This window comes from Scyliorhinus torazame, chromosome 14 (genome assembly GCF_047496885.1).
Source record: "Scyliorhinus torazame isolate Kashiwa2021f chromosome 14, sScyTor2.1, whole genome shotgun sequence".
Classification (NCBI taxonomy): domain Eukaryota; kingdom Metazoa; phylum Chordata; class Chondrichthyes; order Carcharhiniformes; family Scyliorhinidae; genus Scyliorhinus; species Scyliorhinus torazame.
In genome coordinates this window covers 90,333,361-90,345,948 of record NC_092720.1, presented here as the reverse complement: position 1 = coordinate 90,345,948, position 12,588 = coordinate 90,333,361, and the positions used below count along the sequence as shown (strand labels likewise).

Sequence of the window (12,588 nt, the reverse complement as noted above, 5' to 3'; positions counted from 1 at the left end):
CAATGAATAGGTCTGAAGGGCTGTGCTCTGCCTGATGACAGGTGGTGAGTGGACCCAATCCCACTGGTAAGCTTTTCAGAGTCCTAAGATTTCAGTTTTGATTCTGGCAGCACAGAGAAAAGATCCAGCTAACTCTCTCCAGAATGCTGTGTTGAGAGCTATTTCTCTCTCCAGAAATCATGTGGGGGCTGTAATCCTGAAACTATAGACGCCTGAATACAAACCATGAACTGAAAGCAAGCTTTGAACAGAAATAAGGGTCTGGATTCTCCGAAATCACGTCTGGCGCAGGGGCGGAGAATCAAATTTCTTGACGGAATCGGGCCCGCGCCGGTTCGGCAATTCTCCGGGCCCCGAATATCCGCGCATTACGCCGTGCGGCTGTGGGGCCATTGCCAGAGGCCTGCCCAGCAAACCTCTGCTTCCGATTGGCCGAGTTCCCGAAGGCATGGTACTAACATGCTTAGCCGGTTGGGACTCTTGTGTGGCGGCTGTGGACTCAGTCAACGGCCGTCCTGGTGGGGGCGGGGGGATCTGGCACCGGGGGGGGGGCCTTATGGGTGGCTGGGGGCGAGATCAGGCCGGACAGATCCTCAGGCGCGCGGCCGATCAGGGGGGCCTAGTTTCTTTGTGTGGGTCCGCTGTCCGAGTCCGCCATGGCGATAGCGCGGCCGCTGGAGGCCGTCGCCATGTGCATGCGTGGATTCGGAACCGGAAGTGCGGGGGCCCTTATCCACAGCCAAAGCTGCATGAATCATTCCGGGTCCCTGCTAGCCCCCTGATGGTAAGTGAATCGGCTGGCATTTTTTTCTGGAAAGTCGGGAGTGCAATGCCTGTGTTTTTACGCTGGCGCGGGGACATAGCCCCATTTTGGGAGAATCCAGCCCAAGGTGCCTCACCAGGATAGTTGTGAGTCCTGCATTTCTAAACCACAAAGCCTGAATGAATGGATCTACAGAGAAAACCATTACAGGCTACAACCAAAGACTTGAACCTGCAAGATTACTGTGAAGAAAACTGTGCTAAAACCATCATCTGAACTAAAGACACTTTTTCCTTTCACTTCTGACTTTTATTCCATTCCTTTGTCTTTGTCGGTATTGTGTGTGTGTCCAGAGGGTGTAGGGAAAGTTTACGTGGAGTTGCGAATTAGTTAATAGTTAAGCAGCTGTCTAGTCTGCAAATTTCATATAGTTCCTTTTATAAATAAACAGTAATTGTGTTTATAATTACAAACCTGGTGACTGTAATTATTCAACAGCCATGGGCCCAAAACCTCGGGCATTTTTATAAGATTTATTGGTAAATTCACTTGTGTTGTGACTCCGGGGCACATGGGACTGGAATGGGACATGTCGTAACACTCTGGCTTTCAATAATTTCTGCCTTCAAATTGTTTGGAGAATAGTGATTGGCAACTGAGGAAAGATGTCCACTATTTTCTACCCGCAATGACCAATATCCATTATGAAAGAGATGTCCTGCAGTGGCAACATGGAGTAGAATAAGTTATTGCCAATTAGCATGCATGCCAATGGCAATATTATGTCCTTGTGTAGCCTTGTACATTAGCACTGCCTCAGAGTCCATTGAAATATGAGGTCATTTCAGAATTAGCCCCATGAATCCTTCAATATGAGGAGCATGTTATAGGACACATTGACCAGCAGTAAAAGGCTCACAACACACATGAATCAAACGTGACATTAAACATATACACCACTAACACTGAAGATTAATATTCCATGTAGTCTGTCATTCTTTAATTGTGCAGAAATTACACAATACATGGGAAATAAATATGGATCCCAAACACCTGGGGCGGGATTCTCCGTTGGTCAACGCTGGAATGATGAAACACAATTGGGTGGAGAATCACGCAACAAGCGAAAATCGAGGCCGGTGCCGGGCACACGACGGAATGCCATGCTCCGGAGCCTCGACAGCAGCATGAATGCATTCTATGCCACACGTACAGTAAACGCCATTGGCATATCATTAACGGGCCTGTCCCAATATTCTCCGGCATACCGTGGCTGCTGAGCGTGAGAGCGGAGGTAGGGCATGTTCCCAAAGGCGTGTCCGCGAGCTGCCAGTCCGCCGCTGCCATGGCTGGCTGGGGGATCATCTGCCAGGACATAGGGGTGACCAGGGGATGGGCCGTGACATCGGGGTGACCCCCGAGACTGGGATGTCCAGGAACCGACTGCCATTGCTGCAGCCTGCAAGGTAACCACCTTGCTGTGCACCCCACTGACTGTCCACCATGACCCGTGGATGCGTAGAGGGACACCAGCCGAATGGGTGCACCCATCCAACCCTTATCGCCACCTCACCAACCCACCCCCCCCAACCGAGAGCCACCTCCCGGTGGGGTATCATCTGGCCCTCCCAAGGGCAACGCCACTACAGGAAGGTGCTGGATGGGGGCCGCAAGGCATATCTCTGGCGTGGATAGTGCCAGCCACTGGTGCACCTGCCGGCAGGGAGGTGCCGGGGCCAAGTTACACTGAACATTGTTCAATCATCAGCAAACTTCCCCACATCTGACCATATGATGGAGGAAAGGTCATTGATAAAACAACTTAAGGTGGTTGGGCCTAGAACACTATCCTGAGGAACTCCTGCAGCGATAACGTGGGACAATGATTGGCCTTCAACAACCACAACCATCTTCCTTTGTGCTTTGTATGACTCCAATCAGTGGAGAGCTTTCCTCCTGATTTCCATTGATTTCAGTTTTGCTCAGGCTCTTTAATGCCACAGTCACATGCCTTGATGTCAAGGGCAGTCAGTCTCACCATACATCTTAAGTTCAGACCAAGGCTGTCATGAGATCAGGAGCTGAGTTGTTCTGATGGAACCCAAATTGAGCTTTAGCAGATTATTGTTGCGTAAGTGCTGTTTGATAGCACTGACAACAACATCGTGAATGATAATCGCGAGCCGACTGATGGGGCAGTAATTGGTGGGGTTGGATTTGTCCTGCTTTATTTTGGACAGGGCATACCTGGGAAATTTTCCATATTGTTGTGTTTTTGCCAATGTTGTACTGGAATAGCTTGGCTCGGGGCTCAGTTAATTTTGCAGCACTATTGCCGGAATGTTGTCAGGGCCCAAAGCTTTTGCAGTATCCAATGTCTTCAGCCCAGCCCCAGAATTTAGGAATTTGGAACGGACAGTTCGGGGTTCTGCTCCACTGTACTTAGATCGGAGTGGTGCCTCAGGAGTTTCCAGACATTCTTGTTCATAATCATCATTTACATCAGATCTGATTAAAGGTAAAATAATAAACTTTAAAATAGTCTTTGTAGAAAACTCTTGGAGGGAGCAACTGTGGCGGAAACACAGCAGGACGATGACCACCTCACTGAAGCACCGAGATTTTGTGGCAGAACCCATGGGGGAGAAGTCGGTGAAGTGCTAGGCGGGAATCAGAGACGCCCTTGGTGGAAGGCTGGAGGAGCAGGGATTTGACCGGGCGTACGTGGTACTCGGGCAGTTCCTGGTCCTGAGGAAGAACGAGGATCTCTTCAAAGAATGGCTGAAGGACACGTGCCACGCTAACACCAAGCAATGCAACAACTGTCACACCTGCCTGCGCGAGTGATGCGACGCGTTCCTGTGAAGCTCCTGAGGGCATCGCATCCCCTCCCCCTACTCCCTCGCCCCCTCCCCCCCTTGTACTTTTATTAATCTTAAAACGTTAAATTATCTGATGTTGCTTGACGTCCCCGCGGTCCCCCCCCCCCCCTTACCAACCTTAATTGTTTAAAAATTCATCCCCCCCCTCCCCCCTTTTTCGGATCTTGTTCTCCTCGTGTTTTACACAGTGGCGAGACTCTGCCGCCACGGAAGCCAGTTATTATTTTTTATATAATAAAACGTATTAAAGGTGAAAAAAAGTCTTTGTAGGCACAGAACATTTGTTAGTTTTGTGGGACGACACGGTGGTACAGTGGTTATCACTACTCTGCCTCACAGCGCCAGGGACCCGGGTTCAATTCTGGCCTTGGGTCACTATCTGCGTGGGGTTTGCACGTTTTTCCTGAGTCTGCGCGGGTTTCCTCCGTGTGCTCTGGTTTCCTCTCACAGTCCAAAGATGTGCGGGTTAGGTGGATTGGGCATAATAATTGCCCCTTAGGGTCCAGGGATGTGCAGATTAGGTTACGGGGACAGGGCGGGGTGGATGTAGGAGTGGACATGAGTAGACTGCTCATTCAAAGGGTTGGTGCAGACTCGATGGGCCAAATGGCTTCCTTCTGCACTGTGGGGATTCTATGTCTACTTTTCCCGCCTGTCCCTGAACAAAGTTATGTCAGACACAAAGGTTTCTTAATTAACAACACTTCACACTGTTAGAAGGCTTCCAATATCGTATGTTGGAGCTCCTGCATTCATCTAAGAATTATGGACAGATTTAAAATTGACTTTTTTTTCAGGAAATGTCAGAAATCACTCATGCGATTGGATCTGATCCAGGCAAAAGGTTTCGCAATAGTGCACCATGGACAACATATCGTTAATTTTATTTTGTTAATCTGAGTGAATGAGTCAGTGGGCAAAGTTGACAAGTCTAGTAGTCATACAGCTGGTACCGGTAGGGCCCTGGTAGAGAAATCATTTTACTTTAAACAATGGCTTTCAAATGTTATACATTCTCCAAGCTGATAAATTAAGCTAATGTTACACCTGTTCTGTTGATGTAAATTTAACAATTACTATATATATTCACTTTGGTCTTGCAGTGTGTCAACAGACTAAGGTGTATATTTTTGATGAAAAAGTAGTAAAGAACATAAAACAATTGTTCCATATTCATGTCTACCTTTTCGCTAAAATCAAGAGATGAAAGAAAATGTTGTCCTACCTTTTCTATTTGTCTTAGTGGCATAAAGATATTTCATTTAATTGGGTTTTAAACTTAATCCTATTAAAACTGGGAATTCGCTACTGTTGATAGCAGAACAGTATTCTGTGTTCATTCATACAGTCTTAGCAATGCACAATTTCTGTTCAGCCTGAACTTTTAAAAAATAGTTTGGAACACATTAAATTCACACTGAGATGATTTTTATGGCAAAACAATAGCTGACTGGATCACCATGTAATTTAATACAATATTTGTATTCATTTTTTGCAATGTTAGATGCTTTCTGTAAGATACAAGACATTCAGCACCAGAGGGCACTTGTTTAACCTTTCTCTTCTCCCTTTACAACGATGAGGATACATCTACATACCGTCCCACTCAAAATGTGACTACCTTATTACTTTAACAGGACAATTCATGTTCTTATGAGGTAGCAGAAAACTGAGCAGTTCAAAGAACAAAGAACAAAGAAATGTACAGCACAGGAACAGGCCCTTCGGCCCTCCAAGCCCATGCCGACTATGCTGCCCGACTAAACTACAATCTTCTACACTTCCTGGGTCCGTATCCCTCTATTCCCATCCTATTCATGTATTTGTCAAGATGCCCCTTAAATGTCACTATCGTCCCTGCTTCCACCACCTCCTCTCTTGTTATAGAGATTTATAACAAGTTCTCTCTTGTTATAAATCAATATAGTAATTAGACTTTTCAATTTGTACTGTATCTTTATTCACTCTGAATTAGATGCCCCAGTTCTAGATTTATGTTTGCTTTTTCTTTATTGAATGTATACGATTCTGATGTAATGATCAATCAACTATATATGATAAAGAAATATTTTTAAAATTGGGATATGTACTCTATGGACCAGTGAGAAAAAAAAAGTCAATTTAATTGTTCTCTATTCTTGATGCATTGAAATATTATATCATTAACTTTGAAATTTTCATGCTCTAAAGTTATCATTAACTCAGCATGCCAAATTTGATATTTGTTCAGTGTCTGTTAGGTTGTTTTTTTCAGCACTGTATTTGATTCATGTGGAATATAAATCCTTTACGGGGAATTGGCTCTCTGAAGTTGCTGAGTAAATCCTTAGGCACAACACGGACTGCCTAGATGTGACACTGAACCAGAGATTTGATGCATAATAGAGATCCCATTAGCCCAGCAGTAAAAACAAAATCCTGGCCTATTTTTTCATTGACTGGTCAACCAGTTCCAACTGGGTTGTTAAATGGAGTGCTCCATAAAACCTTGTTGACACCAGGAAGAGAGGAAGAGAATTCTATCACAAAAGCCTATTAACACAATGCCATAAACTTTTCCTGTAAGACCTACATAATAGCTGGGACAATTCGGAAAGCAGCCCGATTTGATTACTTGCTTCATCCTGCTTTTCATAACAATCTTGTTAGCATTGCTATATTGAAAAGACTCCTGAAAGTCTTGCCACGTCGTCAAACCTGCCAATCAAAAGCAGAGTTGTGATTGACTGACAATGATCTTGAGAGTTATCCTGAGAAACAGATCTTTATATTAAAATATGGGGGTAGTATGACAGATCAAGCATACTTTATTAATGTCTGAGGATGCCATTTCAAAATATCTGTAGTGTCAATATAATCAGAGCACGTGTGGGAGTAACTTTATTTTGGGTGATAGAGCAGAAAGGGCAATGGCGGGTCTGCCGCAAGTTATGCATTTCTCCCAATTTAATTTGTATTGGCACTACAGTCAAAATGGACTCGAGAACATAGCTTGAATTTGGTGGACTATATAACTATGGGATTAGTTGGAAGAATTTGTGCAGGCTGTCTTACAAGCCATCGTTGTCCATTGTCAGCTGATCACAGAGCAGCAATGATGAAGGCCACAGAGAAGTTAGTAAGTTATATCACCCTGTTATCCTATCTAAAGAAAGAAATCTGAAAGTTATGGTGTGTGTGGCATGGAAGAGCTAAAAAAGGAGCAAATCTTAAACCACTAAATATGTGTCACATGTCAATTGCCCATGTGTTATGTGCCTAAGAATTTATGCTACAAACTATGCAGATACATCTATTCTCCTTTATCATGCAGTTTGTTAAAAGAAGTGCCCTTTTGTCAGGGTTAGTTAGATTTATTCAGCTTTTTTAATTCACAGTTACTCAATGAATGGCTGCTCAGTAGCTGTTCTACTGATTATATAAACCACTGAATTAGGATCAGTGTTCCTGAATGTTAATTAGTTTTTGCTTTATTGCTTAAATTGGCTATTCTTTATAAAACTGTTGATCACAATTGGTTTAGTATTGTAGCATAAGATTTGCACTGTGCATGGTATTATATATAATAGAAATATTATAAGAAGAGACTTGAAAATGATTATAGATAAAAAGAGTGATTTTTAACCTTAGCCAGTTAAAATGAATATGCGGCTACTTGGTTTGTCCAATTCTACAAGCCGTCTAGCACTGACCATTCGGATGTGAATATTATGACCGTTACTATTATTATCACACACATTGCTAACATTTGCACAGCATTGCTTGAAGAACCTTGCTCTCATGTGCTCAATGCCATTCACTGGTCTTCAGTCTTACTGTTGTTTCTGAATTTTACCACCATTACAGTTATGTTATCAGGACATCCTCTGTAAAAAGATTGCAGAACAATGCTCTTTGCACCAAAGTGTGGCTCATCAAGACGTTCTTTGATGAATCTCACTGCTTCTTCATTGCTGAAAGCATCCCACAGACCATCTGAAGCCAGGATCATGAACTGCGGCTGTAGTTTATCCAGGTCAAAAGACAGGATATCAGGGTCAGAAATGATGACATTGAGGTTTTTAAGAGGGTAATCTCCTAGCGAACGAGACATTGCCAGAATTCCTTGGACCCTCCAAGAACCATTGAAACTTATGAAACCACCTATAAGACAAAAAAGCATCTATATACTTAAAATGTTTGTGTTTATATTATTATAAGGTGTTCCATTGCAGTAATAGAAACTAATTTGTAAATTTTCTGATTGTATTATCGTTTCATGTGATCAGTATGGATCCAAATCTAATATTGGTCCATGGGAGCCATGTAATATCATAACCCAAACAAGTTGCAGGATAAAATTAAGCTCTTTTATTTCAAATTTAGTTATACTTTATAAATGATTACAGAGTACCCAATTCTTTTTTTTTCCAATTAAGGGGCAATTTAGCGTGGCCATTCCACCTACCCTGCACATCTTTTTGGGTTGTGGGGGTGAGACCCACGCAGACACAGAGAGAATGTGCAAACTCCACACAGTGACCTGGGGCTGGGATCGAACCCGGGTCCTCGGCGCCGGGAGGCAGCAGTGCGTGTCACTGTGCCGCCCGTAAATGATTACTGTTATTTAGTTACATATTAGGTATTTGTGTAGAGCTGTAATAGTTGTCATCTGTGTTTAGGAACATAGGAACAGGAGGAGGCCATTTAGCCCCTCAAGCCTGTTCAGCCGTTCAATGACCACATGGCGGACTTGTGAACTAACTCTATTTATCCACCTTTGCCTCATATCCCTTACTATCTTTGGTTAACAAAAATCTGTCAATCTCAGAACTAAAATTAACAACTAATCTAGCATCAATTCCATTTGGAGAATTGAATTCCAAACTTCTACAAAACTTTGTATGTAGAAGCATTCCCTAATTTCACTCCTGAGATCCACCTTTGCCCCGAGTCTGGGACTTCCCAACCAGCGGAAATAGTTTCTCCCTATTAGTTCCCCTTAATGTCTTGAAAACTTTGATCAAATCACTCCTTATCCTCATAAATTTCAAGGAATGGTCTAGAATATGATATTAATTGATGAGACCCTGTTAAAAATCAAACCAATTAGAAGAATGTATCTATGATGAAGGGCAGGGAACATTTTGTGGTCATTTAGTTTCCACACAGCAGCAGTTCACCACAAAGGGCCATCCATTCACTCATTTCTCATAAAATAATGATGGGTAAAGTACTGAACACACAAGCCAAATTTATATAGAATGTATATGTTCTTACAGGCAGCAAATGCAGAACTCATTGTGACAAAAATGCATAACCAGCCATGTTGATTAAGGTAGAAAAATCACCATGCAATGCCCACGTTTCAAACAGGCATAGGCTCATTGCACATCCAAAAGACATGGGCTTATCGCTTGTTTGAGGCCCTCCCTGCAAAGTTTGCTTGCTTAGGTCTGCCTGCAGCCTATCAGCTGGTCCTTAAAGGGACAGTAAAGGGGGTGTCTGTTCGATTGCAACTGTAGAAAGAAAATACAGCCTTGAAACAGGCCTTTAAGTCCATCATGCTCTTAGAAAGAACTGTCTCATTAGTCCAACTCACCATTGTGCTGCAAATTTTCCCCTTTCAATTCTGGGTACTGGCCACCGCACTACAGGAAAGATGTGATTGCACTAGAGAGGATGCAGAGGAGGTTCACCAGGATGTTATCTGGGATGGATTATTTAAGCTTATGAAGTGAGGCTAGATAAGCTTGGGTTTTTTTGGAGCAGAGAAGGCTGAGAGGGGACCTGACTGAGCTGTATAAGATTATATGGGGCATGGACAGTGGTTAGCGCTGCTGCCTCACAGCACCAAGGACCTGGGTTCAATTATGGCCTTGTCTGTGTGGAGTTCGCCCTTTCTCTTCCCGTGTCTGCATGGGTTTCCTCCGAGTACTCCGGTTTCCTCCCACAGTCCAAAGATGTGCAGGTTAGGTGGATTGGCCACAATAAATTGCCCCTTAGTGTCCAGAGATGTGTAGTTTGGGTGGGGTTATGGGAATAGGGCGGGGGAGTGGAGCCTGAGTGAAGTGCCCTTTTGGAGGGTCAATGCAGACTCAATGGGCAGAATGGTCTCCTTATATATATTTATCCAATTGTCTTTTGGAAGTTATTATTGCATCAGTTTCTTCCAGTATTTCAAGCAGTGCATTTCAATTCATAACAACACGCTGTTTAAAAGAATGTCTCCTCATCATGTCTCTGCTTCCTTTACATTATTAAATTTGTGTCCTCAGGATTTTGTCCTCCCTTCTGCCACTGGAAACAGTTTCTCTTATTTACTGTATTAAAACCCTTTATGGTCTTGAATATCTCTATTACACCTTCCTTTAAAGGACAGGAACCTAAGCTTCTCTAGTCTCTCCATGTAACTGAAGTCCAACATCTGTGGTACCATCCTGGTTAATATCATCCCATACATTCCCCCCGAGAATGTTCCTGCTTTTGTACTTATTCTCTGTTTTGTTTATTACTAGACTCCTCAACTTGACATGCCATATAGAATAATAGTAATATTTTAAGATATAATTACCTGAATTCATGCCACTGTCAGCCATAACCCCCCCCTTATTGCCCTCCTATTAACACCATTAACTTCCCCTTGATTGTCACGGGCAGCAAGGTAGCACAAAAGGATAGCACTGTGGCTTCACAGCGCCAGGGTCCCAGGTTCGATTCCCCGCTGGGTCACTGTCTGTGCGGAGTCTGCACGTTTTCCCTGTGTCTGCGTGGGTTTCCTCCGGGTGCTCCGGTTTCCTCCCACAGTCCAAAGACGTGCAGGTTAGGTGGATTGGCCATGATAAATTGCCCTTAGTGACCAAAACGTTTAGGAGGGGTTATTGGGTTACGGGGATAGGGTGGAACTGAGGGCTTAAGTGGGTCGGTGCAGACTTGATGGGCCGAATGGCCTCCTTCTGCCCTGTATGTTCTATGTTCTATGTCATAGCAACCTCTCCCTCCATCATTATCTCCTTCCTTGGCTATGATTGCTCCCCTTCCTGATCTCTCACCTTCACTTGGCTGAGGGCCATTTCAGACATCATAGTAGCCCAATCTTCAATTACACTAGTGGTGAGTTGTCTGTTACTGTTTATAACATGCCAACGCAATGGTCAATATGAGTTGTGACAAGGTTTCACCATTCAGGAGCAGGAATTGAATTAAGGGACATCAAACAGCCAACAGGACTGATACACAAATGTCCAAATCAACGGCATCCAGGATAATGATAAAATTACATCCTATGGTATTTGATACTGATTGTAGCTTTTTCAGAAATACAAGATTTATAAGATTCTTTTTCGCATTACCTGCTCGTTTTATCCTCTTTCTTTCCTTCAACTGATAGGGTTTGTGATCATGTGAAAGGGGAACTGCATTTCCCTCTTTGTCACATAGTACGCCACGAGAATCTCCAACATTTGCAACTGTTAACTCTTTGTCTGACAGTAGTGCAATTAGACAAGTTGTGCCTGTAAACAAAATACAGATATTATTGTCAGAAGTAAAGAAATGAAGCAAGCCGAGCAGTTTTGATATTACAAATTTCTGCATGGGGGTTTACTACCAGCAGTAATAATGTTAGCTCCAACACCAGCCAATTCTCTAGTGAGGAATATAAAACATTGAAACAATTTTGAAATACTCCCTCTGGGAGGTGAGTAGCGACGTTAAAACCACTTACCTTTACAGGAGCAGCCCTTTGGATCTCGGCGGCAGCGGTGCGCAGGGGCCCTCTGGGAGGTGAGTACTTACTTTAAAAAGCCTTGCCTTTACAGGAGCAGCCCTTTGGATTTCGGCGGCAGCGGTGCGCAGGGGCCCTCTGGGAGGTGAGTAGCGACGTTAAAACCACTTACCTTTACAGGAGCAGCCCTTTGGATTTCGGCGGCAGCGGTGCGCAGGGGCCCTCTGGGAGGTGAGTACTTACTTTAACAAGCCTTACCTGGTCCCGTGTCTGTTCTTCTTTTCTGTTTTATTTGTTTTTGTATAAGGCGGGAGCCGGAAATTCGACCCGTGGACCTCTGGGAAGTCCCCCGTCCCCCCAACCAATAAATTCTGGTGGAGAGGAAACCCGAGACACTACACGTGTAGTGTCTCCCACCCGCCCTCCTCCTCTAACCTAATAATAAGAGCCATTGGTGTAAGGTAAGTGCCATATTATATTATTATTATATTATTAGCATTGTGCAGGTCAAGGTTCGGAGGTGGAGGAGCAGTCTCTGTCAGCGAGAGAACCTGAGAACATCTAAGACACTCAGAAGGTAAGAAGGTAAGTAAGTGATTTTTACTTATTTTTACTTTTATACCTTTTTTCAAATTGTGTGTGTCGGGGGGAAACTGAAGTGACATCACAGAAAAGCTGTGGCCAGAGTGGCTGGTTGGGATTCTACCCTAAATTTAAAAAAAATTTGAGTATTTGGTAACTAATTAAACATAATAACTTAATTATAATTTAGAGGGATATCTAAGCCAGAGATCGGAGAGTATTATAGTTAGCTATCGCATTTCTATTAGAAATCTAGTGCTAGGAAACAGATAGTTGACAGTAACTTTGAAATTTTTATAAAAATATTTTTTTTAAAAAGACAAATTTAAATTTTAATTAATTGACGCAATGTCAGTTAGAGGGGTGCTGTGCTCTGACTGTGAGATGTGGCAGGTCCGGGAGGCTTCCAGCCTCCCGGATGGCTTCATCTGCAGAAAGTGCACCCAACTGCAGCTCCTCACAGACCGCATGGTTCGGTTGGAGCAGCAATTGGATGCACTTAGGAGCATGCAGGTGGCGGAAAGCGTCATAGATCGCAGTTATGTAAATGTGGTCACACCCAAGGTGCAGGCAGAGAAATGGGTGACCACCAGAAAGGGCAGGCAGTCAGTGCAGGAATCCCCTGTGGTTGTCCCCCTCTCGAACAGATATACCCC

General features: G+C 43.7%; 1 protein-coding gene and 1 pseudogene across 1 annotated transcript in view; one reads left to right on the top strand and one right to left on the bottom strand.

The window, feature by feature from the left end:
• Positions 1–3,358: 3,358 nt before the first annotated feature.
• Positions 3,359–3,628, top strand: LOC140389869 (barrier-to-autointegration factor-like; annotated as a pseudogene).
• An 882-nt stretch (positions 3,629–4,510) lies between these two features.
• ppm1lb (protein phosphatase, Mg2+/Mn2+ dependent, 1Lb) overlaps positions 4,511–12,588 on the bottom strand; it is a 205,185-nt gene continuing 197,107 nt past the window's right edge. The window contains exons 3-4 of the mRNA XM_072474460.1: positions 10,977–11,138; positions 4,511–7,788 (exon numbers count right to left, since the gene is read on the bottom strand). Coding sequence (XP_072330561.1) covers positions 7,442–7,788; positions 10,977–11,138 — 509 coding nt within the window. The 3' untranslated portion in view covers positions 4,511–7,441. The remainder of the gene's footprint in view (positions 7,789–10,976; positions 11,139–12,588) is intronic.